Source organism: Cylas formicarius, unplaced genomic scaffold (genome assembly GCF_029955315.1).
Source record: "Cylas formicarius isolate icCylForm1 unplaced genomic scaffold, icCylForm1.1 PGA_scaffold_7__23_contigs__length_41026272, whole genome shotgun sequence".
Taxonomy (NCBI): Eukaryota; Metazoa; Arthropoda; class Insecta; order Coleoptera; family Brentidae; genus Cylas; species Cylas formicarius.
Window position 1 is genome coordinate 32389403 of NW_026844352.1, and position 27268 is coordinate 32416670.

At 39.3% G+C, this 27268-nt stretch overlaps 1 protein-coding gene across 13 annotated transcripts in view; it reads left to right on the forward strand.

Moving 5' to 3' along the window:
- The first annotated feature begins 6524 nt into the window (after window positions 1-6524).
- LOC132705645 (troponin I) overlaps window positions 6525-27268 on the forward strand; it is a 27048-nt gene continuing 6304 nt past the window's right edge. For 3 of the 13 annotated variants that reach the window (XR_009619483.1, XM_060676379.1, XM_060676386.1), the window contains exons 1-9: window positions 6525-6650; window positions 7889-7922; window positions 8658-8675; window positions 8994-9122; window positions 9187-9310; window positions 13071-13171; window positions 16497-16540; window positions 16599-16740; window positions 17487-17519. Coding sequence is in view for 12 of the 13 variants with exons in the window: in XM_060676379.1 (XP_060532362.1) it covers window positions 7908-7922; window positions 8658-8675; window positions 8994-9122; window positions 9187-9310; window positions 13071-13171; window positions 16497-16540; window positions 16599-16740; window positions 17487-17519 (606 nt within the window). In the remaining variant the exon portion in view is untranslated. Of the gene's footprint in view, window positions 6651-7888; window positions 7923-8657; window positions 8676-8993; window positions 9123-9186; window positions 9311-12627; window positions 12729-13070; window positions 13172-13969; window positions 14071-14611; window positions 14713-16496; window positions 16541-16598; window positions 16741-16930; window positions 17075-17486; window positions 17707-27268 lie in introns of those variants that run through there. The other 10 variants (XM_060676382.1, XM_060676381.1, XM_060676380.1 and 7 more) reach the window with 10 other exon arrangements.

Below are 27268 nucleotides of genomic sequence, written 5' to 3' on the forward strand. Positions count from 1 at the left end.
TCTACAAGGGATTATTGTTATGCTTGTTCTAGTAAAAATTAAACTTGTTGCTTAATTGCTTTCTTATATTCCCTGTAATTCACACTAAAACATATTATTCAAACATCCTTCGTAGCTATTTAAATGTACCTAAAAATGTAGAGAATTATCTTTAGTAAATTCACATGTAAATATTTGTGTAAGTCTATTTTCCAGTTCGTTAAATGTTAAATATATAGACGTCACTTTTTCCCTAAGATCCTATTAGGTCCTCATATTTGCCACATTCGCTGTAATCTCGTGAAAGAACAAAGTATTGAAAGCACAAATTATACAAGTTTGTGAGTATGGGTACAGAGATATTGACACCAAAATTGAGAACAACAATGGCAGAGGGCACAGACTGTTCTGCAACAATAGCAATTTCTTAGCTCGGCGTTGCCAATTATGTTCGGATTTCAGAGATTCATGATGCGTTCTTCTAAAAATTAATCAATTTTATAGAAAAGTTACAGCAATGTAGCAAATATGGTAACGACAATAAAAAGTACTGTTGCATTGAAAAGTTCTATGTACGGTTGAAGTACAATTTACGTACCATTGTTGACGGGTTGTCAAAGAAATCAGGGCATGTAGTCAAATTATAAGCACTCGATGTGCAGAATGAGCACTAATTTTAAGAATTAAATTATTATGAGTTTTGACCTTATGGGCGTTTTATAGTAATTGTTATCAGTTTTGTAGAAACTGCCGTACTCGAGGTACTAGGGCGGCATTAACCATAAAAGGTAAGTTATTTCAACATTTTTTGAGCTAAAATAAAGTTCCAGAAATCTGTTTGTAAACCAAGGTAAAGATGCCGATTAAGTTTCTCAAAGCTAAGAATCATCGAAACTGACCTTTGGCGCGTTTCCAATGGCATTCCAAAAATTTTGTGTTAAGACGCGATCATTTTTATACATTTTTGCTAGATTGATTGTCAAATGGAATGGGATAATTTAGGTCCGAAGCGGGCAACTGCGTAACTAAATCTCAAGGAAGGCAAAGCGTGTCACTAAAAATTAGAATTTTTGTACATTTAAAATTTGGGGATTGTGAATAATCTGTAAGAAAAATCACGAGTTGAAGGTCCACCTCGAGAATGTCGATTTATAGCAACGCGGTGGTTACTATTATGCGCTTGTGGGTACGTGGAAATTACCCAAAGATAAAGGAAAGGACATCATCACAAGAAATCAGATCGATTACATCCTGGTAAATCATATCCCGGCGCCAATATACAATCCGAACACAACTCAGTAATAGGAGAATATAGAACTAAACTAAAGAAAGTAAAAACTCGATGCCCTATTAAATACGACATCAAAAAACTCAAAGACAATAACATACGAAATCAGGTAACACAAATCCTTCATGAGAAGTGCACCCAGATAAAGGAAGTTTTTAACGACCCGAATCAGCAAATCCAGGCACTAAACAGAACGGTGGAAAATGTCAGAAAAGAACTACTCAAAAACGACAATGACAACGGAAAATCTTGGATAATAGAATAAATCGTTCAACTTATGGAAGAAAGAAGAAAAAACAAGAACGACATTACAAAATACCAACAACTCAACAGACTAATACAAACAAAGATCAGAGAAGCGAAACAAAAAGAAATAGAAGGAAAATGTCAAAGTAAATTTGATGAATTCAACGTACACAAAAGGTTAAAGAAATAACTGAAATGTATAAGAAAAAAACCGTAGGTAAGCTATTCAACGAAAGCGGAGAATTGATTTGTGACCAAAAAGACATTAAAGAAACTGGGAAAAAATATATAAAAAATCTATTCCACGATAGAAGAAAAGATAGCAAAAACGGGGAGCCAAAACGTGTGGGAACTAGATTAATCAGGTTGATGAGTCACTCGCTGAAACTGTTTCTTAAGATAACGAAGAATATACAGGATATGCGAAGAAAGAGTAGCGGAAACGCAGTTTCTTCACTTTATAAGTCTTCAAGTGCTGTTCCAGCGATGCCGTGACGTGAACTGTGACGTATACGTACAGCACAAGAGGATGATGCAAGTATTGAACAATACTGGAATGGATAACAAGGATATTAGAATCATAGGAAACTTATATTGGAATCAAACAGCTGTCATAAAGTCTGATACAGATAGACAGGGATGTATTTTTTCTCCTTTGATCTTCAACTTGTACTCGGAGGAAATATTCGCTATAGCCTCGGAAAATATCGACAATGGAATTCTACTGAACGGAGAACATATTAACGACATTCGATATGCAGACGACACTGCTGTATTCGCTGATAGCTTGAATGGCTTGCAAGAGTTAATGAACAGGATAAACGACGCCAGTGACCAATATGGCCTAAGCATGAACATGAGTAAAACCAAGTTTATGATAATAACTAAACAAAATATCCAAAATTGTCAACTGTTCATTAGAGAGAGATCAGTGGAACGGGTTCCTACGTTCACTTATCTGGGAACGATAATTAATTAACAATGGGATCACTCTCAAGAGATTAAGTGCAGAATAGAGAAAGCAAGGCAAGCCTTTATCAAAATGCCAAAGCCTTTTAAAAGCCACAATCTAGACCTGGACATTAAAATCAGACCCTTAAGATGCTACGTTTTCTCTACACTCCTCTACGGTGTTGTGTCGTGGACACTTACCGAGGCAACACAAAAAAGGCTGGAAGCATTTGAAATATGGCTGTCCCGAAGAATTCTTTGGATCTCATGGGTGGACAGGGTATCATATGAGTCAGAGCTGGAGAGAATGAACAAGGAAAAGGAAATGATAAGCACTATAAAGAGAAGAAAACTTGAATACCTAAGCTATCATCATAGCCAGAATGATCGCCAATATTCGAAACGAATAGGCACATGAAGAAGAAGAAAAAAGGTTATTTTTTTTATATTTGGATATTTTTCAACTCTTTAAAGGGAACTTGGAAATTAAGGTATTTAACCATCAATGCTGCGTCTAAAATTTCCTTTAATTTTTAATTCTGAAGATTATTTGCTTGAGTTTATCTGCCGCAATGACAAAATGTAAAATTGCAGGTTGAATAAAAAATATAATTAATATAATCTCGGATTATTTTTCAAATAATGCAAAAGTAATAATAAGATTTTTTTGCGTATCTGAATTGTTGAGGTAAGTACACCTATTTCTTCCAACATATCTATTTCAAAATTTTAATATTTTAACGCTACTAGTGTTTGCATTAAAAATTTAAAAAATAAAATTCAAAATGCGGCGATCGAACTGATCAAAATAGTTCACCGTGTTTCCAGGTGCTATGGATGCGTTAAATGGACTGAATATATTCAACTCAATCAATTAATTCAATCAATCACGAAAGAGGGATATCGCGTCATAAAGAGGGACTTACCTCTTTTCCACAGTTATTGAGTTTCACGGGTGAATTTGAACTTAGCGTGGTTTGTTTAGTTTTTGTAACAAATTGGTCGGTATCGGACCGTGCAACCGCGCGCGAGAGATAGCGATCTCATCGAGCAAAACAGTTCCTGTTCTGCCGCACATACTTCCTTGCGCAGGCACCCTCTATAAGACAGATACGTATGTCAGAGATCAAGCAAAAAGAAAGTAGAAACGAGGGGCGGGGTTAATGGCGAATAGGCTACATACGATTAGACTTCTCGGACATATTAAAAGAGAGCCAATCAAAAATCAAATATCGGCGATACTCAAAATCCGACCTAACCACTGCTTCTATAAAGGCAGACTATCTTCGCTGGGTCGCGTTCCTGTTCAGTTTCCCTAAAACGAAAAATAGAAAAGTATAGACAACTTAAAGATAAGGACGCCATATTGTATATGAAATGAAATAATAAATACGCTAAACGACCACCACTGTAATAAGTAAACCCAAAGGAAAAGAAAAGCCTATAATTAAAATTAAAAAATTAAATAGACAATAAAATGAAAGCCAAAGAGTAACAAGTAGTATTACCGTATGACGACTTTTCCTATAATAATTGTAATTTGGTTTTTGGAAAAAAGGAATTTTATTTATATTTTGATAAAGAAAAGCACGCCTATGTCTTTAATTTGTGAACCCGTTAAGAATTAATTTGATACAATTAATAACTCGATCCACCCATTACTAAAAATGACGAACAAACAAAATTAGGAACGAAACCTCATCTAAAATAATGTTGCAAGGTCCGACCCTCTTTGCAGAATATCAAATAAATAGAAACCGACTAAGTCTAGTTTATTAACTAAATTATTGTTCCCGATATCACAACATAGACCATGTCGAGAAAAGCTACTGCAATGCCTTTCGTGCACTTTCTCGTAGTAACTTTACTCACCAACAAGTACGTCAGGGTCGTCCTGTGGGCCCTCTTGGCGGTGGGATCGTTTCTGGTGATGTTGCAGGGCCATTTCCTAATTTCCACTCCCCAATTCCAACCCGACCTTCTCACCGACTACATCCCCTTTCTCGTGATTTACGTCCACGTAAGTATATACATCAATCAAAACAAATTTTCCATCAAAATTATCTGGTAGTGGATAATCACCACCGCCTGTCTGCTAACTATGGATGTCGAAGGCCTTACAGCCGCTCAAAACAAAATTTGCTGGGCTCTGGACGCGGCGGGGCCTCGCGTGAAACCGAAAATCCTCGATAGCCTCTCCAAGACCAACTTCCATTTTAAATTTACGGTACTGCTGGCTGTATTCTCGTGGACGTGGCAGCAAGTTTTTATTGACCAGTTCAGGGAAGGAAACTTCTCTATCTTAATGGTGGCGAGCTACTTCCCTAATTTGGAAATCTCCTTCACGGTTTCCGTGATAGTCTGGGCTAATCTTTCCATGGTGCCGACCATCGCGTGTCCATACACTTTTATTTACTTCTTCCGGCAGCTGCAGGTCCAAGTGACTCTTCTCGCCGAGTACATCAGAGGTTTGTATGACTTATGGGAGCCTTACAAGTAGTACCATTTGTACGAGTAGGGTTTAAAACGGACCAGGGGGAACAAAATCCGATCAGAAACCGACGTTATCAGAACGCGATGTGGCAGAAACTTACGTATGCCATAAATAGGCACAAGCAGCTTCTGGAGAAAGTATAAGTTAAAGTTTTATGTATTGTGTTTGAACTGCGTGCGTTGTAGGAGCCACGAGTCACTCGAAAAGTACCTGAAGCTACACTTGACTCTCACCACGTTCGCTGTTTTTGGCAATACTGTGGTGCTGGGTTCCAGCTGCGCCATTTTGGTACCCGGTACTTAATCTCTGAAGCACGATTAGTAAACATATATTGTAGGGAGGCAAGAACGTGATGTTAGGGATACTGTCGATCTGCATCTTTCTCCAGATTCAGGAAGGATTTTTCAATTCGGGCCAGTCGTACATGAACGCGGTACTCGACACAATTGGGTAGGTTGGGTTGAGAGATTTGGTGACTTGATTGGGTTTTCAGCAAAATGAATTGTACGATGCCGTCTACGAAGCCCATTGGTACACTTGGAACGTCACCAATCGCAAAGCGTACGCTCTCCTGCTAGCTAAATCGGCCAGGATCGCTCCCATACGGATACTCAACGCTCACGTGGATCGGGCCTTTCAATTAGCTGTACGTGCAGCGGGTGTATACTTTGTCTCAAAGTATATCACCTTGGCTATTGGCAGAAATTATTGAAATAACTTGCCGACGGCAATCAATCATCTGATAGAGTTATTTATTTACAACAAAATCGTAATAGTATTAACAGAAAATATGATGACAATAAATAGATACAAATTATAATTAATTACCTGAATAAGTATTTTTTAATTCAATTGTTTATTTCTCAGAGTCGGTCAGGATTTCGATTAATTACGATGGGCATTACATTATTTTGTATGCGAATGTAAGAATTTTCATTTTTTAAAATGTGGAGTACCTACTGCATTTTCCAACTCTCGACAGATACATTATTATTTACATTTTTTATGAAGCTTTTTCGAAACGCAGGGTAAAACGGCTTATTTAACACTAGTACTAATTTCAGCCAACACGTCGTCTACGGCTACCTGATTGGCCCCTGTCTTGTCCCCAGCCTATGAATAAATTATTAGTTGTTTTGCGAAAAGACGATATACTTTGAGACACTCTTTACCTCCCTGGGAGTTTCTGTCTGAGCGTGTTTTTGCAGATGGTGAAGTTGATTTACGCGATGGCCAACATCATACTTTAACCAGGAAGAGAGATTGAGGCTTTCGATTAGGTCAAGTTAATGTTTAATTAATGTTTTGAAATTGAATTAGCACATAAATAAACTGAAATTTGCAAAAACGTATTTGATAAGTTAAAATATATCAAGCGATGGTTTCGTAATTGCATTGGCTTCTTCCTCGTGAGAAAATCTCAAATTTCACCAAAATATAACCTCGATGCGACTTGTTTTTGCAAACGCGCGTCTCGTTTCCCGAACACAATTATAAGGAATCCCAATTCGCCCGGTGAGGTTAGGTTACAATGAACTAAAACTATTTCTGGGCGTCCGGGACTGCCGAACGTAGAGGGGGGGAGCTATTTTTAGGTTAGAGGGGACAGGCGTTCGTACGCCGGTGATTTTCTCGACAGTCAGCACAGGTTACCCTAAGTGGCTGCTCAAATAGTTTCCATCTACACAACAGGTACGTTCAGGGCGTTATATAAAACCAGGGAGGGCGGGACCATCTTGGTGGTGAAGTGCGATGCCTGGGGGAGTGAAATTAAGCGTGGTACAAGTGGTCTGCAGTGGCACCCGTAGCTAGTGTTTCTCGCTACCATCACCATCACAATAAATATATAAGTGGGGTATCACTCCCAAGAGGGAGAATCTGCTCGGTTATTGTGTTACCCAAAAAGATGGGATCGCAAACCCTGGTTTTTCGTCTTTACTTTTAAATTCTACCTCCAACCATCTCAATCGCATTGTTTATTCAATAAACTGTCGCCCTCGCTTTAACAACAAAAAAAAGTGCTGGAAACTTAACACCGTACCAAGTGCGTCCAAATTAGGCGAACTATCGTCTTCGGTGTCGAATGTTGGCGGGTGTCCAAACCCGCGTTCTAAAATTAACTCGAAGAGATTTTAGACCGAAACAAAAATCTGTTAAGGATAGCTGATTTAAATATAACTGTTGCGTGATATTTTCGCTATAACGGAGACTTTGAAAAGGGTGCCAGAGATAATGTCGGATGAGAATTCCGCGTACAGGGAGGTGGGGGGCAGAAATACAGTAATAAAAGGTGTGTAATCAGGTGTAAAACTTCTGAACCGTTGACAGGGACACAGAAATAGAAGAAAATGGTCGGAATGTATATTAAATATATCTGCTCAATCCCTATATAACATTAAAAAATATTTACTGCAATTTCTGTTATTTGAATTATTCACTTATATGTTATTTCCCATTTACTTCACCGTATACATGTATTAGTTTTCTCATTTCATTGGTCAATAAATAATAAATTTATCGGTTTACCAGGATAATTTGTAAGCTTTTTATTACGAATATTTAATGTGAAATTGACGACAAACTTTTTCTTTATTTTGATGACACTGTTTTGTCACTCCGTACAAAAAGTCACCTTTCCTTATTTGGGCAGGATTCCATTAGATTGGTTTTTCATATATTCCATGGGAATAAGATCAAAAATTTGGTTGCATTCGCTTTCGCCTATTGTGAAAAAGGAAAGAATTCTATTAAGTTGGTTGGAGCATATGACAAGCGTCAAAACCGCACAAATTTCATTCCTCTACATTCTCCAATGAAAAAACTCAATTAATTTTTATCACATACCCCGTGTTAACTAAAATCCCTGCGTCGTTATGAAACTGACCAATCAAAACCAAGAAAATGCTTAACAAATGACGTGGTATTTTCAGGACAAGCGGATCAAGCAAAATGGCGGACGACGAGGTTAGGTACGTAGGCCCCTTCTTGCGACGAGCTGTCAGAGTCGACGCGCGCATCAACGACTGTTTTTTTTTTCATGTGGCGTACCATCAACAGTATCAGTGGCAGTATCTGGCTCGTAAAAACAATTGTTGAAAGGTAAATATCGCTGTCGAGTCAGATGCCGAAAAAAAATTGTAGGCCCCCGAAAGTATAAGACTTTGTCGAGACAAAAGTAGAACAATGGCTTTGTTGGAACGTAGATGCTTCTGTTTCCGCTTAAGTATACCTTAACCACCCTTACGGGTGGTCGTAGTGCGTAGTTGCATGAACGGGGAGTAAGTAAACAGACAGTTAAGGCCGGTGCTGTGATTTTACGTGCATCGGAAAATACGAAAAGCCTTAACTGTTTTCAGTTTGATTGATCCATCTGCTCTAATATTAACGGTAACATTACATGCGACAGGAGTTTGAATTCTTTAACATCGACTAAATAACTTTTGTCGCCTACGTTATTAACCAAAGCTAAACGCTGGCGATGATAGACTAACATGTCAAACCGTCAGTCATCATCATAACCTCACTTTTGAGAAAAATAAATGCAATCCGCTTTTTCCATACTTTCATCACGACTGTTGTGACAGCATTGGGCATAACGTCATTCCTAACGCAATTTTACAATACACAGAGTGTTCGAGCGAGACTAAATTGAAAAATGGCACCCCGCGCACTGTACTAATTTTCTTATTTCCGTTTCAGAAAAAGAAGTTGGAGGAGGCACGTAAAACCAAACGACCGGCGGTGACGTCACGTCGGTGACGAAGCTATTCGTTGAAACAACTGTTTAACCGGACCAATCTGAATGTTTAATTTAAATGCGCCATTAGGAAACTTGGCACGCCAATCAGGGCATTGGCGTGCCGCAATTAATAATTAATTAATTAAGAGTTTTTAAATCGTTAACAGATTACCCGTACGTCAATGGCTTGTATACGTATTTGCTAATTTCTTTCGCAACTGTATGAGTTAAACAGTTGTTTCCGAAAATGAGCGCGCACCGCTGCCATCGTACTAACCTTAATTCGAAAACGACAGGAAAAGAAGAGAAAACAAGCTGAAATCGAGAGAAAAAGGGCCGAGGTCAGGGCCCGTATGGAGGAGGCCTCCAAGGCGAAGAAGGCCAAGAAAGGTTTCATGACACCCGAGAGGAAGAAGAAACTGAGGGTGAGTCTCCACTCACCCACGCTCGCTTTTTCCCCACTTAAGCCTAAATTTTCGTCGCCCGCAGCTGCTGCTGAGAAAGAAAGCCGCTGAGGAACTGAAGAAGGAACAGGAGAGAAAAGCGGCGGAAAGGAGGCGCATCATCGAAGAACGCTGCGGTAAACCGAAATTGATCGACGACGCTAATGAAGGTAAGGTTAGAATTGCCGTCGCGACATTTCGACACTGCGCAGGCGCATCTTAGGTCGAATCTAATCGTTTCCGCATTTGGGCAGCGCGGTTTTTTGAATTTTACTGTGCGTTGGGTACGACTGTCGAAGTGATTCGTCCAACGAACACCAAACTATTACCTCTTATCCTTCTACAGGCTGGCCAGATGAAAATGTAACCTATTCGTTATCGAGATTTCGGGTAAAGAGTGTTATTACTAAAGTGACCTTAAGAAGACTGAGGAAAATATTTCCAGCTTTCCATGCCGGTTCCCAAGGGACCGAACCGCCATCTTAAACTTAAAGTAACTTTTCTCTGAAAACTGCCGAGTAAGTATACCACAAAAAAATACCGGGTGTCCAAGTAAGTAAACAGATGGTCCTAGAAATCTGGATATTTCAGAAACTATTTTCTAGTTTCTGAAATATCCACAAGGGGACGTCATTGTTATGCTGAATTTTAAAACTCGGTTTCTACAAAAATTTCTAATGTTAACCATAGTTAAAGTTGTACTATTTTAAAGCCAAGACAAATTCAAATATTTTTTGTTTAATTGGGAGTCATTAAAAAGGGTTTTTCCTAGGCTGCTATAATGCTAATTTTTTATTTAGGATTTGAAATGTTTAATATTTAAATCAAAATAAAATGTCATTATTTACGTTTATTACTTCTTCTATAATGCCTTCGGAGCGCACCAACCATCCAACCTATCTCTGCCCCGCCCCCCCCCCCCCAACAAATGCTTAATTGTTTTCAGATATTTAGTTTTGGTTGGTTTTTCATAAAAAAAATTGTTTTATAATTCTAATTGAAATTAGTTTAAATTACTTAAATATGATATATGACAAGATATATGATAAATAGAAATCAATAACAATTCGGATGGAAATTTTTTCCCAAATTCAACTTTCTTTTGAGGATTCTTTTATTCATATTGTACATTAGGATAAAGATATTGAGATGCGGTTTCGTACAGGGTTATTAGGCCCTTATTTGACTATCTATTGACAAAAAAGCTCATGTCGTTGCATTTATTCTTTTTTCCCAATCGCGTTACTCATAGCACGATTGGTATCCTGGGAAAAGCTCTTTTTAATTACTCCAACTTTATTAAAAGACGCCGTTTTGGAGATATGGTTAACATAATTTTTTTTTTTTGGAAACCGAGTTTTAAAATTCAAAATAACACCCACGTCCCCTAACTTGTAGCATCGTCTTAGCAGATTTACTTGATAATACAGGTCTACAAATTTAAACTTTTTGACAAACGTTTTTATTTTGAAAACTGATTTTATATAATTTTGGTAGGCTGATTTAAAAAATTCTATGCATTTATTTGTATCACTTAAGTTTTTTTTTGCAAACATTAAGGGAAAAAAACGATATTTCTAAAATAATTTATTTTTTATTCAGTAAAAAAGTAGAATCCTGGTAAAAAAAAACTTTACACAGACTTTTGTGATTGAAATCTTCGTCTTTTTGCCAGAAACCTGAGTTGTGTTTAAGGGCTATAACATCCAACAGTAGTGCGCCATCATCATTATGCTCCATCTACAGTCCCATTTCCTTTATGCCCTGGCGAAACCTCTCTCCCTGTTCGTCGCTAACTGCTCCAAGATTTTCAGGAAAATAGCTCATTTGTGAAAACAGGAAATGCATTTTCAAACTCATAGTACAACCTAAACGATGAAAGTGTTGTAACATATACAATACTTCCGTAGTTTTCGTCCTTACAGTTTCCAAGAAACTTACCAATTACTTCGTTAAATGAAACGCATGCGTTTTTCTCGACATTGGTCATTGTGTTTTGAAAATCCTTGTTTTTGCATAATGTTTTTATCTGTAGCCCAACAAAATTACCTTCTTTTATATTGGCGTCCGATATGGCTTGACATTTCTGGCACAATTATTTGAAACACAGTCCATTCTTGTCTAGGGCTTTAATAAACTGCTTCATCAAGCCAAGTATGATATGAAGACGAGGCAATAAACCTTTTTTGGGGTCAAGTACAAGTCTTAATACATTTTTGCTTGCTACCAGGTGTAAGGCTTGTTCTAGAGGGCCATTCTATTTGAGTCCAATGTCTATCTCTTGCCCAAAATAAAGCATGAAAATTTTGTATAACCCGCCTCTTGTCCTAGGATCATGCACAAAGTACCCACTGATGTTCTTGGTAGTTTATTTTCTTCAAAAGAAGTCCTAAATTTTCATACGTTTCTTTTAAATATACCGAATGTGCAACAGATCAGTTAACTACACTTACTTGAGTCAGGCGAAATTCATCTTTTATATAAGGTGCATTTCCTTTTCTTTTTAACTAAGTCAGGAATATTGTTGCAGGTTCTTCCTGAATAAAATATTGACATAAATGTTTTTCGCTATCACGGTAAAAGCTTGGTGCAAATAAATGCTTGTCACGAAGTCTGGACGCTAACAATTCGGATTCATCCTTTGGAAGGTGCAAATCTCTAATTAAATCATTTAATTCGCTCTGGTTAAACACTTCGGCTCTCTGAAATCTGGTGTGAAATCTGAGATATCTGGGTCGGAATTAGATTCCTCTGATTCTGACGATACGACGTGTTCTTGTTCTTTTGGGGCGGTCGGTCTCGGTAAGATCTGGTCCATGAGGTCCTGGTCGAATATCAGAGTCAAGATTGGGATACACAATTTGTTTCTTATTTTTTCTTTTTCAACGACGACAACAGCCGCCAACACAGCACGACGACCAATACAACCAAATTGCGCATAAGAGAAATCTATTATTATCCAGAGTTCCCAAATCATATTTAATTTAATAGAAATCAATTCATTTAATTATCGTGCCTAACATGGAATACACATATTCATGTCATAGTATATTAATAACATAAAATTTTTAAAATATAGAACGCTATAAAAAAATGACGTGTAGAACAAAAATATAGCGTTTTTTAGGAAAAAGGGCCACCAAAAATATACAAACAAGCAAACATAAAAATCACTGTAGACCTGTGCAATTCCTTTTTTTCAAATTTCTAGGACCGTCAAGATTCAGTTATAAAATTTTTACTAATAGCTATATAGTTTCCATTCTTATCTGGCTACCTTAAACTACTTTAACACATAAAATAAAAATCAATTAGTATCCACCAATAAAAGCCCTGAGATCATCAACCTAAAACGTTCTTACTCTTGCTCTCTCTCTCTCTCTCTTCTGTCATTAAAAACCAAAAAAACAGAACTGAATGCGGAAACGCGTAGACTGACCACCAACACAAACCACACGAGAAAAAAAAACGATTATTTCCGATACAGAACAGCTAAAGAGCATTCTGAAACAATACTACGGCAGAATTGGCGGTCTAGAAGACGCCAAATGGGAATTGGAACACCAAGTTAAAAAGAAAGACTACGAGGTTAGATTTTGAGGGCACTACTTTGTGTGCTCTACACTGTGCATACACATATAATATATAAATATTCTCTCTTGCACGGCTGGGCCGCTGGAACTAAAAGAACTCTTTTACTGACTCGCGTTTTTTCTCTCCTGCATTCTTGGCCGAGTTTTTTTTTTGCTTTTTGGGTTTTGAATTTTTGAGGATGCACGCTGTTTTTTGATTAATGTTGGTACACTTGCGCGATGCGGTCTAACTGTTATCTTTCGACCTGTGGTTCTGTATATATATTTCTATGGTATGATCCGCTCGCGACGTCATTGGTGGCGCGGTTCATTTTTTAAACGCGCTTCTACCTTCTAGCTACGTGTAAACAAGTCTGTGAACAATACTATAGACGCATCTCCGAACTTGAAAATAAGAAATACGATCTAGAGAAGGAGGTGGAGTTCCGGGACTTTCAGGTTAGACAGTGGCGCCCGATAGGGCACGTTATCAGCACCAGCAGCGTAGACTTACGTGAAATAACCAACACCTGTATACGCGTAGACAGCTTTTTTGCACCAGCCTTTTGTCGTCGCTGCCGGCGCGATGCTAGCGGCGGCGCCACAGTTTTTTTTTAATGCGCGGATTGCCCAAAACGGCTGCGATATACCCTACACGTACCCCCTACTCACTTACGAATGTGTAATCAGTGGCGGTGCTTTTCGGGGGAAACGCTCTGAGGCTTTTTTTTTTCTTTTAAGTTGGAGGTTATGAAAAATATATTTCCCGCCGGACGTGCCGATATTATCACGGTAACATGGAAAACTAATAAAAGGTGCAGTTCCTTAAAAAAATACAAGAGTAACAAGATTCAGAGAAATAATTTAAAAAATTGCTTAAATAAAGTGTATAGACACCTTCCACGAAATAGAAAAATGGCCCAACAACACACAAACGTGTTGACGTATCTTTTCAACTCACCTTGTATAGTTTGGAACTATTTCCTATTGAGTTTTATAACATAAAAGTGATTTTCCAAAATCATTTATGATAAAAGCTTATATCTACCACATGGATCTATTTTTTATTCACGCATAGGTAAAAATAAAACGCAGTTATTTAGAAATGACAAATTAAGAAATAAAGTTATGATAATATTCTTCTTAGGTGTAATTTATGTCGTCGGTACTCAATGGAATCTCAAATATCGAACCGATAACCCCGAAAAGTACCCGAATGGCTCTAGTGTGGTAACCGTTATGTTATGTTTATTTTAGCCGAGATCCAAACCGTTTGTCAGTCCTATTACCAAAGAATTGTTAAACTTGAAGGGGATAAATATGATTTAGAAGTTATTGAACGCATAAAAGATGGCGAGGTACCAAAACGCTTTCTGTTTATATATACCATATACACGATAGACAGGCCTCATTTATTTTGTTTATTTTTACGTTACATTTTTTTTTTCGATTTATTTCATAGGGCGCTGATTTACACGGAATGGCCTTGTTAGTGTTTCACTTTGACCTGCCTTGTATATATTATTTTTCGCTGAACGACCCGTGCCGATGTGTAGAATAATTATCTGCCCCTCTCCTAAATACCCCCATGAACGCTGTTTGGGTACACGACTGGGATTCTCGTTTCTCTTCTTAATGTACATTTGTGAGTTGTTTTTTTTAGTTGTAGTGTTACTACGCAATCGTATATGTTATCCGATTTGTGTACCCAAGCAACGCCCCACGTTCTCCCGCCACCTAATCCCCCACCTTCACGAGATCATCTAAATCTAACCTAAACCTGAAAAAACATCCGCCGCAGTCTCCATAGCGCAGGCTAGACTCCACCCACTCTTCTCAAAGGGAGACTCGACGACCGACGACCTTTTAATTGATTGCTGGTTCCGTTTCCGATTTCAGGGATCCTTAAGAAAATAATTAAAGACTACTATGACCGCATCTATATTTGCGAAGAGCAGAAGTGGGATTTGGAACGCGAAGTGCGTAAGCGAGACTACGAGGTACCACGATAACATATACGATATTACCACCACATATAGACATGGCGTACGCATAATGTGCATCATTATCATTGACGGGAATTAATTGTAACCGCGAGCTCGCGCGTCAGTAGTATAACGTGATGAGCGTGGTTACCCCCACTTGCGATCGCACGACTATACCGATCGAGCTCGCGGCGCCCTAGCGGCGCGCCACGCTGAGGGGATTCTTGCCAAATTCGATATCTTGTGAGAAACTTTAACTTTACTCAATAGATTGTTAAGTTAACTTGATACTTGAAGAAACAGAATACCTATTATTAAAAATCCTAATAAGTACTCAAGGTGATTGGGTTATATTTGAGAAAATATTTAGGTGTTTACTGATTAGGGCAAGATTAAAAGTTTTATAAAAACAATTATCGATTTTCACCAAAATCCCAATTCAGCACTGTTTTTAAAAGTAAGCAGTGGCGTGCCACTTTTTCCATTATTGTTCATTAGCCACTCGTAACTTCAATTTAAGTAATAACAACATTAATTTTGGTTAAACAATGGTGGAGAATATGGCGGAAACCGGCGACAATTTTTAGTTACATATTTCGAATTTCGACGAGAACCCCTTCCGGGCGCCCGGGGCCAACTACGATCGGATCAAAAGCGCAACTGCAATTGCGGCGGCCGGAATTCTCATCCGTCCTAACGGTTTTCTTTTCTTTGGTGTCTTAACTCAAGTCCCAGGTGGTTAGTTTCACTCGCGGACGCGTTCAAAACGTCACACCCTGTAAATAATATAAAAATGTCTCCGTATGTCCGTAACGTTCACATGAAGTGTCTCGCCGTAATACCCCCACTCTCCCGTCGTCGCCAATAACCGGTGTCCGCTTCTACCCCCGCCACACGCGCAAATTTTAGCTGCTGCCCGACCCCACCCCCTTCCCTCGCACGCGGATACGGCATGGCATTTCATGCACGCGCGACGTTTGGCAACAGCGCGAAAAAAAATTGACGACCCCCGCCCCCGTTCCAAATCGCCATTTCGAGCGAGAGAAAGAGTCGCGGTAAAAAACGGAACCCACGCCGGTACCAAAAAGTGCCATGCTCTATCCCGTTCCTCCTCCAGCCCTCCAACCACAGTTACTCCCAACCCGTGTCTAGATAACAGCTGCGTGCGACCGGCAACAGCCTCGGAGGGAGACAACTGACGTTACCTTTTTTGACGTTTCTCGGTACCTGTATATTGTGTATACGATTTTTGTGGTAGAAACGCCCCCCCTTCCACACGCCCAGTAGGTTTATTTTGTATATTTTTCATCGATCGCACAGGCGCACGGTAAACCCCGCTTCGTGTAACGTTTCCAGGTGTTACTAACCCCACATTTTCTTCTTCCGCTTAGTTCACCGTTTTGACACGCCGTTTCACCGCTGCTTTCCGCGCAACTTTCGAGCTGAGGGGGTGTTGCGCGAATAAGACGTCAGATTGTGACCGCGATGGTGATTTTTTTAAAGAAAAAAAAAAGATCGACGTCGAATTCGCCAGCTCGCCCGCAAAGAGACGTCGGATACCGAGGTTGATTTCGTGCTAACAAATTTTAAAAGAAATGCAACTATTAACAGAATTGGAGACGATAAATGCCGAATCTAACCTCATTTATTTAGTTGTTAATCCACCTCGGATTTCGAAGATATAAAGCGTTTCGTCGAATTGTCGCGTTTTCTTTAAAATTCGGCGAGGCGTTTTCCGTCAAAACTTTCACCCACCCACCGCCCCCAAACGGACCTCACTGACGACATGCTTTATTTAGATCGCCGACTTGAACAGCCAAGTGAACGACCTCCGAGGCAAATTGTAAGTTGATTTCTTCAAACTGCGAACCCTTTTAACTCTCCTGCCCTTTTTTGCGCAGCGTCAAGCCCACCCTGAAGAAGGTGTCCAAGTACGAGAACAAATTCGCCAAGCTACAGAAGAAGGCGGCCGAATTCAACTTCCGTAACCAGCTCAAGGTCGTCAAGAAGAAAGAGTTCACCCTCGAGGAGGAAGACAAAGAGGTAATTAACGATTTTGTCGCGTGACGTCCATACATAAAGCTTTCTTTACCATGTGAATAACGGCGATTCGAAAAAAACATAGCGCCGAAGCATTGCCACGTTTTCGTACTTCCTATAGTTTAGGGAAACTTTAAGTCTTTTAGATAGTTGCCCACTGTCTAGATTCTAAATGGACGCCTTGATTTTGCAGAAGCCGAAGCAAGAGAAAGCTGAGTGGCAGAAGAAATAATTTTTTTCACGCCCCCCTTCCCAGTTTTGACTGGATTTTTTAAAACATTATACTGTGGAGTTGTCTAGCACACGAAAAAAAAAACAAATACATTTATTTTACGGATGAATTTCGATTTCATTCCATGTTTTTGTCGCACTTTTTTTTAGCCTTTTTTTGCATAATTTTCTATGCATTTTTTTTCCTAATATTCCACGGAATAAAGGTGAGCTAAACCAGCTTTACGTGCCTATAAATTTAACGCAAGCAACCCCTTAACGTATTAGTTGTAATATAAATCTCTCCGTTAACATCTCTGCTTTGTTCGCACACAGTTCACATTTGCCCTTAAAGAAGGTCTAGTTTTATCACCCGCCCTGTATTATTTCGTGCACAGCCCTCTATAGCAAAAATGCACCCTCTTGAAAAGTTTATTGAAACTACCCTAGCAGTATGATTGAATCACGAAGGGCTGGTTTCAATAAACCCGACTATTAAGCTCTGACTGATTTGTTTTTTTCTCTTTTACATTTTGCAGAAGAAACCAGACTGGTCCAAGAAAGGAGAGAAGGTACAGGAGGTGGAAGCATGAGTGTCGCCGTGCCCGTCTCGTTTGTAATTTTGTTTTAATCCGCACACTAAGGGTGGGCGTCCAGAGTATGTCTAATGATGCTCCTACCTACCACCATTGGACCTCGTTTTTTGTTTATGTCAATGTTATATGTTTATAAGACAATATAAAAAAATATATTCCAAGATGTCCGCGTTTTGTTGTTGTCCTGTCCTTTGTGTCTCCGTTTTTCGTTGTTCTCTTGTCTGTCGGTTGCGACCAGAATGCGAATGTGTCGTCCGTATATATAGTATATGTATTGAAGTAGACATTAATTGTAAGTAATAACAACATGTATCATCTAGGAGACAAAATATTTTTCTGGAAAGTATCAGAACATAGTGAAATATTTTCACTCAAATAAATCAAGCTAATGTTATTATCAAAGTGAAGAGGTAGCGAGTGCCGTTGTGTAGGTCTGGGAAGCGTTGCAAAGCGAGTATTATTTATTGAGAGCTCTAGCGCTAAATTGTCGATAGAGTTAAACTTTTTATTGATAAATATACTACCGTTGACAAATTTCTGTTTTAGTTTTTTGGCTTAGTTTTTTGTTTAAAGATTGATTCAGGTGGCAAATAAAAATATGTTTTTAAAAATATTGGCAGAAACAACAAAAAATTTAGCAAAACTAACCAAATGTATACAAAACTGACGAAAACCAAAAAAAATAATTTTGCAAAAATTGTAAATTTGTAACTGACCTTTGCGTTTTCCTTACTGGTTAGTTTCATATTCGTAATAATCGGGCAATTCATGCAGTTTGTTTTATATTCAAAACTAAAAATGTGAAACATCCGACTCATCAAACACTGATGGCATTTTCTGTATATGATAATATATATATATATATATATATATATATATATATATATATATATATATATATATATATATATATATATATATATATATATATATATATATATATATATATATATATATATATATATATATATATATATATATATATATATATATATATATATATATATATATATATATATATATATATATATATATATATATATATATGACACTATATTCCGGGATATCATCCGTTCGCTCGTTGAACTCCGACTGGAATCCTGCTTCCGACTGGAATCCTGCAGACGTTTCGCCAAAATCTCACTTGGCATCTTCAATGCTCGCGCTCCGAAAACACTGTGAGTGTTCGAAGTGTTTTCGGAGCGCGAGCATTGAAGATGCCAAGTGAGATTTTGGCGAAACGTCTGCGGGATTCCAGTCGGATGCAGGATTTGCAGGATTCCAGTCGGATGCAGGATTCCAGTCGGAGTTCAACGAGCGAACGGATGATATCCCGGAATATAGTGTCATCATATATATATATATATATATATATATATATATATATATATATATATATATATATATATATATATATATATATATATATATATATATATATATATATATATATATATATAAGAAGCGAAGGACAGTAACGGGGCTACTGGTAACACACAAACAAACTGTTAATTATTGGGATCACCCCAACTTCGATGGATCGCCGTAAAGGGAGCAATAAAAGATGTTGAAGCTCAAAGCAAAGTGGCAATTTATTGTAATATCTAGCTTTCGCCCATGGATACAGGCTTCATCAGGACCAAAAAATAGTGAAAAAAACTTACACAACACGCTTCTTTCAACCTCTACATATAGAGAGATGACATTGGTATATAAAATAAAGTGTTTCGCCCGCTCTAACTATCAACATAACACTCGATGGATGAAATTTATGGAAAAAATTTACAATTGTAAAAAATATTAACATCCACCACAACGTTACAAAACAAACCCACTAACATAAAACGTTAAGGTCAATAAAATATCCGGATTGATAAAATATTAAAAGATGAAAAAAAAAAAACAGCCGATTTGTTACAAATGACACTTCGTATTGTCGAGAAGGAAAACTAAATGTGCGGGAACTTATTAACAATTCGCAATAACCTAAAAAAGCCACAACCAAAAAACCAGTCAATGATACCAACTGTACAGCCAACCATAACATATGTAAAACACCAAACAAGGGAGGGAATTTCAAACAGAATTCTTTCAAATATGCACCCATTGTACACTATTTATATAACTATGTTTACATTATTGAAGTTAACGTTAAGGGTAATTAGAAACAATCCTTTAGGACGGGGAGAAAGAAACAAAGAAAGGAAACTGTTTTTAAACATTAATAGCAACAAATTTAGCAACCCACTACAACCTGACCGTATCAAAAAACTCTGGTAGCTTATGCTTCGCAGTACGACTCTGCTTAAGAAGATAGGTGTAGATGCTACTAAGACCCTCAACATCCTTCTTTCTGTTGAGGCTATTACTACAACAGTTAATATAACACATCTCTAAAAACTTACGTTTGAAGAGGTTCTTTTCACTCTTTAATACTACCGCTTCATCGTACATGACACTATGTCCGGTATCATTGACATGAGCACTTAAACTAGTAATATTTGGTTTTAACTTACAATCACTTTTATGAAGTGTTAGCCGTTTTTTTAACTTCTGTGAAGTATGACCAATGTAAATTAAATTGCAAGAGCATTTAATGCAATATACAACGTCTGATTTATGTAACGATGGGGTAATGTCTTTAAGATTGGAATAGAAAGATTTGAGGGGTCTTAAGTTGTAATTGGCAATTTTTATATTAGTATCTTTAAAGATCCTAATCAGAGCCGGGGACAATCTATCTATATACTGTAGTTTGCCAAAACTAGGCAACTCATTATTAACATTAAGCTGTGGTTGTAAAGCATTAGGCAGGTCTGTAGTGGCACTATTACAGGAGAGAATTTTATTTATTAACGATGGTGGGTATTTATTATTAATTAGTAGGTTCCTTAATAACAATAAGTTCTTATTTAACAGACTATGGTGACAATTTTTTTTTTAATGCGATCAGTCAATGCTACAATCATATTGATCTTTTGTTTTTTAGGGTGAAATGTTCTGAGTTTTTAACATAGGAATCTGCCTTTTCCACTATAGGCTGAAGTGCACTGGCCAGATGTTTTTCCAGCTTGCATAATGGTGAGTTAAAGGCGCTTACGATTGGACGCAGGGGAACCCCGTCCTTATGGATCTTTGGGAGCCCGTAGAATTTTGGGCAACGACTCGATTTTTCCCTCGGAATAAGTTTCTTCTTTGTATCCTCGTTTATTGATGAATCGAGAATTTTGGACTTAGTTGTTTTTTCCAAATATGTCGTGGGATCTCTGGTGACTAGTTTGTATATTGGGTCGTTCAAAATATCCTCCAATTTTGCATTATAATCCGACATATTCATGACGACAGTGGCATTTCCTTTGTCTGCTGGCATTATTAGAATGTTTTCGTTTTTGTTTAGATTCCTTAAGGCTTGCATTTCTTCTCTGCTTAAGTTTGGTTGCGGTGGTTTTGACTGTCTTAAGACTCTGGCGACATCTTGCCTAATTAACTCCGCATCTTGTTCGTCTATGGTGGAGAGACTTGCTTCGACGTTGGAAACGATCTCTTCGACGGGTACTCTTTTTGGAGCTATTGCGTAGTTAAATCCTTTATTCAGTACGCTGACTTCTGTATCGGAAAGATGGTATGCTGAAATATTATGAACTGTACTGCTTCGGTTTGTATTTGGCACTTGTCCTGATTTTTTGGAATTTGACTGAAGGATTTCTAATTTCTTCCTCAGTTTTTTTGACGTGATGTCCTTGTCTTTCTCAGTGCGCCATGATGTTAATAATTCTATGCGGTCCCACAGCAACTGATGGATCTTGTTGCTCAGTTTCAGGTGGAGTCTGAAAAGTTGTAGCTCAGTCTCACTAATTTCGTACCGGGTCCGCCTGATCTGGTCTTGGAGTAGGGCCTTGCTAGCTTTGTCCAGGATAGCTTGTGTCTTTCTGGTGCGTGTGTGATAAGACAACCTTGTAAATGTTGGCAGCAAGTTCTGGTTGCGGCAGCTTTTAAGAAAATTCAAGTTGCACAGCGAAATAACCCTCCTTTGTCTTAGTTTTTCATAACACTTGGTGGCTGTAAAGATCTCCTTCCCGTAAAGGTGTATGATATTCTCACGTATTGATTCACGGATGGAAAAATGTGATGACACTATATTCCGGGATATCATCCGTTCGCTCGTTGAACTCCGACTGGAATCCTGCATCCGACTGGAATCCTGCAAATCTTGCATCCGACTGGAATCCTGCAGACGTTTCGCCAAAATCTCACTTGGCATCTTCAATGCTCGCGCTCCGAAAACACTTCGAACACTGGGAGGTTATCGGCGGTGCGTGCGGTATTTATACTCTGCGCCGGAGATAGTAACGGTGCCGCTTGTGCGTGGGGGGAGGTGGCTCCGCCCCCTGAATTGTCGCGTTGTTAATTTCGCCCGATCGTAGTTGCGATGTCCCCGTTGGCTGCTGCGCATCGCTCTGCTGTTTGATTATCGTTCTCCACGTGTTGGGTAAATGCAGAGCGTCGTCTCTCGTATTGAGGTGTCCGGACTTTTCTATTTCGATGGCCTCTCGTATAATCCTAGTCCTAAAATCAGGAATATTAGCTATTTGTTTGCAAGTGCCGAAATCAATTTTATGGCCTGTCTGATGTTGGTGCTGAAACAAAGCAGATGTTGTTTGTTTGTTTCTTATGGCTAAACGATGTTCCTCGAGCCTGGCTGAAATCCTTCTGTTGGTCTGTCCCACATACGTCAGGCTGCACGATCCGCATGCTACACTGTATACTCCTTGGTTTTCCAGAGTAATTTTTTGTTTTGGGTTTCTTAGTATTGCTCCGATGGTATGGTCAGGTTTGTATGCCGTTGATATGTCGTGTTTCCGTAATATTCGGCCGATTTTGTCAGTAACCCCCTTGATGTATGGCAGGACAGCGATCGATCTTCGTTGGGTCTCGTCCTGCACTCTCTGCTGCGGCTGTTGTTGTTTACTGATTGCATTGCTGAGGGTGCGCCTTTGGTATCCGTTTTGTTGAAGACAGGTACTAATTTTCTTCAGTTCTTTATCTCTGTTCCTCTCGCTTGTGAGCCTGAAGGACCGAGCAATTAATGTATTTGCCACTGCCTGTATCTGTGATGGGTGGTGATGAGATTTAGCGTTCAGATATCTATTGGTGTGTGTTGGTTTTCTATAGACAGTGTGTTCCAAGTGTCCATCTTCGGTCCTTGTGATGTGCACATCTAAAAAGGGCAGACTGTTATCCTCTTCAAGTTCTATTGTAAATTGAATCCTTGGGTGAATGGAATTCAGATGATCTAGGAATTTCAAAAGCTCCTCCTTGCCAAAAGGCCATACAACAAATACGTCATCAACGTATCTTGTCCATAGTTTTGGCTTCAGATTTGCCTTCTCTATTGCTTTCTTTTCGAAGTAAATCATGAAGAGGTTGGCAATCACAGGTGAGAGAGATGATCCCATTGCTGCTCCATCTATTTGTCGGTAAATTTTCCCGTTGTGCATAAAGTAAGCGTTTTTCAGGCAATGTCTTGACAGATCCATTATGTATGGCGGAAGATCTTCGTTTTCTTCTATAAGCAAGAGTGCCTCTTCTACTGGAATACTCGGGTAGAGGGATTTGACATCGAAACTTGCCATAATGTCGTCCTTGTCCATCCTGAGAGAACCTAAAATCTGAGTGAAATGTTCTGAGTTTTTAACATAGGAATCTGCCTTTTCCACTATAGGCTGAAGTGCACTGGCCAGATGTTTTTCCAGCTTGCATAATGGTGAGTTAAAGGCGCTTACGATTGGACGCAGGGGAACCCCGTCCTTATGGATCTTTGGGAGCCCGTAGAATTTTGGGCAACGACTCGATTTTTCCCTCGGAATAAGTTTCTTCTTTGTATCCTCGTTTATTGATGAATCGAGAATTTTGGACTTAGTTGTTTTTTCCAAATATGTCGTGGGATCTCTGGTGACTAGTTTGTATATTGGGTCGTTCAAAATATCCTCCAATTTTGCATTATAATCCGACATATTCATGACGACAGTGGCATTTCCTTTGTCTGCTGGCATTATTAGAATGTTTTCGTTTTTGTTTAGATTCCTTAAGGCTTGCATTTCTTCTCTGCTTAAGTTTGGTTGCGGTGGTTTTGACTGTCTTAAGACTCTGGCGACATCTTGCCTAATTAACTCCGCATCTTGTTCGTCTATGGTGGAGAGACTTGCTTCGACGTTGGAAACGATCTCTTCGACGGGTACTCTTTTTGGAGCTATTGCGTAGTTAAATCCTTTATTCAGTACGCTGACTTCTGTATCGGAAAGATGGTATGCTGAAATATTATGAACTGTACTGCTTCGGTTTGTATTTGGCACTTGTCCTGATTTTTTGGAATTTGACTGAAGGATTTCTAATTTCTTCCTCAGTTTTTTTGACGTGATGTCCTTGTCTTTCTCAGTGCGCCATGATGTTAATAATTCTATGCGGTCCCACAGCAACTGATGGATCTTGTTGCTCAGTTTCAGGTGGAGTCTGAAAAGTTGTAGCTCAGTCTCACTAATTTCGTACCGGGTCCGCCTGATCTGGTCTTGGAGTAGGGCCTTGCTAGCTTTGTCCAGGATAGCTTGTGTCTTTCTGGTGCGTGTGTGATAAGACAACCTTGTAAATGTTGGCAGCAAGTTCTGGTTGCGGCAGCTTTTAAGAAAATTCAAGTTGCACAGCGAAATAACCCTCCTTTGTCTTAGTTTTTCATAACACTTGGTGGCTGTAAAGATCTCCTTCCCGTAAAGGTGTATGATATTCTCACGTATTGATTCACGGATGGAAAAATGTGATGACACTATATTCCGGGATATCATCCGTTCGCTCGTTGAACTCCGACTGGAATCCTGCATCCGACTGGAATCCTGCAAATCTTGCATCCGACTGGAATCCTGCAGACGTTTCGCCAAAATCTCACTTGGCATCTTCAATGCTCGCGCTCCGAAAACACTTCGAACACTGGGAGGTTATCGGCGGTGCGTGCGGTATTTATACTCTGCGCCGGAGATAGTAACGGTGCCGCTTGTGCGTGGGGGGAGGTGGCTCCGCCCCCTGAATTGTCGCGTTGTTAATTTCGCCCGATCGTAGTTGCGATGTCCCCGTTGGCTGCTGCGCATCGCTCTGCTGTTTGATTATCGTTCTCCACGTGTTGGGTAAATGCAGAGCGTCGTCTCTCGTATTGAGGTGTCCGGACTTTTCTATTTCGATGGCCTCTCGTATAATCCTAGTCCTAAAATCAGGAATATTAGCTATTTGTTTGCAAGTGCCGAAATCAATTTTATGGCCTGTCTGATGTTGGTGCTGAAACAAAGCAGATGTTGTTTGTTTGTTTCTTATGGCTAAACGATGTTCCTCGAGCCTGGCTGAAATCCTTCTGTTGGTCTGTCCCACATACGTCAGGCTGCACGATCCGCATGCTACACTGTATACTCCTTGGTTTTCCAGAGTAATTTTTTGTTTTGGGTTTCTTAGTATTGCTCCGATGGTATGGTCAGGTTTGTATGCCGTTGATATGTCGTGTTTCCGTAATATTCGGCCGATTTTGTCAGTAACCCCCTTGATGTATGGCAGGACAGCGATCGATCTTCGTTGGGTCTCGTCCTGCACTCTCTGCTGCGGCTGTTGTTGTTTACTGATTGCATTGCTGAGGGTGCGCCTTTGGTATCCGTTTTGTTGAAGACAGGTACTAATTTTCTTCAGTTCTTTATCTCTGTTCCTCTCGCTTGTGAGCCTGAAGGACCGAGCAATTAATGTATTTGCCACTGCCTGTATCTGTGATGGGTGGTGATGAGATTTAGCGTTCAGATATCTATTGGTGTGTGTTGGTTTTCTATAGACAGTGTGTTCCAAGTGTCCATCTTCGGTCCTTGTGATGTGCACATCTAAAAAGGGCAGACTGTTATCCTCTTCAAGTTCTATTGTAAATTGAATCCTTGGGTGAATGGAATTCAGATGATCTAGGAATTTCAAAAGCTCCTCCTTGCCAAAAGGCCATACAACAAATACGTCATCAACGTATCTTGTCCATAGTTTTGGCTTCAGATTTGCCTTCTCTATTGCTTTCTTTTCGAAGTAAATCATGAAGAGGTTGGCAATCACAGGTGAGAGAGATGATCCCATTGCTGCTCCATCTATTTGTCGGTAAATTTTCCCGTTGTGCATAAAGTAAGCGTTTTTCAGGCAATGTCTTGACAGATCCATTATGTATGGCGGAAGATCTTCGTTTTCTTCTATAAGCAAGAGTGCCTCTTCTACTGGAATACTCGGGTAGAGGGATTTGACATCGAAACTTGCCATAATGTCGTCCTTGTCCATCCTGAGAGAACCTAAAATCTGAGTGAAATGTTCTGAGTTTTTAACATAGGAATCTGCCTTTTCCACTATAGGCTGAAGTGCACTGGCCAGATGTTTTTCCAGCCTATAGTGGAAAAGGCAGATTCCTATGTTAAAAACTCAGAACATTTCACTCAGATTTTAGGTTCTCTCAGGATGGACAAGGACGACATTATGGCAAGTTTCGATGTCAAATCCCTCTACCCGAGTATTCCAGTAGAAGAGGCACTCTTGCTTATAGAAGAAAACGAAGATCTTCCGCCATACATAATGGATCTGTCAAGACATTGCCTGAAAAACGCTTACTTTATGCACAACGGGAAAATTTACCGACAAATAGATGGAGCAGCAATGGGATCATCTCTCTCACCTGTGATTGCCAACCTCTTCATGATTTACTTCGAAAAGAAAGCAATAGAGAAGGCAAATCTGAAGCCAAAACTATGGACAAGATACGTTGATGACGTATTTGTTGTATGGCCTTTTGGCAAGGAGGAGCTTTTGAAATTCCTAGATCATCTGAATTCCATTCACCCAAGGATTCAATTTACAATAGAACTTGAAGAGGATAACAGTCTGCCCTTTTTAGATGTGCACATCACAAGGACCGAAGATGGACACTTGGAACACACTGTCTATAGAAAACCAACACACACCAATAGATATCTGAACGCTAAATCTCATCACCACCCATCACAGATACAGGCAGTGGCAAATACATTAATTGCTCGGTCCTTCAGGCTCACAAGCGAGAGGAACAGAGATAAAGAACTGAAGAAAATTAGTACCTGTCTTCAACAAAACGGATACCAAAGGCGCACCCTCAGCAATGCAATCAGTAAACAACAACAGCCGCAGCAGAGAGTGCAGGACGAGACCCAACGAAGATCGATCGCTGTCCTGCCATACATCAAGGGGGTTACTGACAAAATCGGCCGAATATTACGGAAACACGACATATCAACGGCATACAAACCTGACCATACCATCGGAGCAATACTAAGAAACCCAAAACAAAAAATTACTCTGGAAAACCAAGGAGTATACAGTGTAGCATGCGGATCGTGCAGCCTGACGTATGTGGGACAGACCAACAGAAGGATTTCAGCCAGGCTCGAGGAACATCGTTTAGCCATAAGAAACAAACAAACAACATCTGCTTTGTTTCAGCACCAACATCAGACAGGCCATAAAATTGATTTCGGCACTTGCAAACAAATAGCTAATATTCCTGATTTTAGGACTAGGATTATACGAGAGGCCATCGAAATAGAAAAGTCCGGACACCTCAATACGAGAGACGACGCTCTGCATTTACCCAACACGTGGAGAACGATAATCAAACAGCAGAGCGATGCGCAGCAGCCAACGGG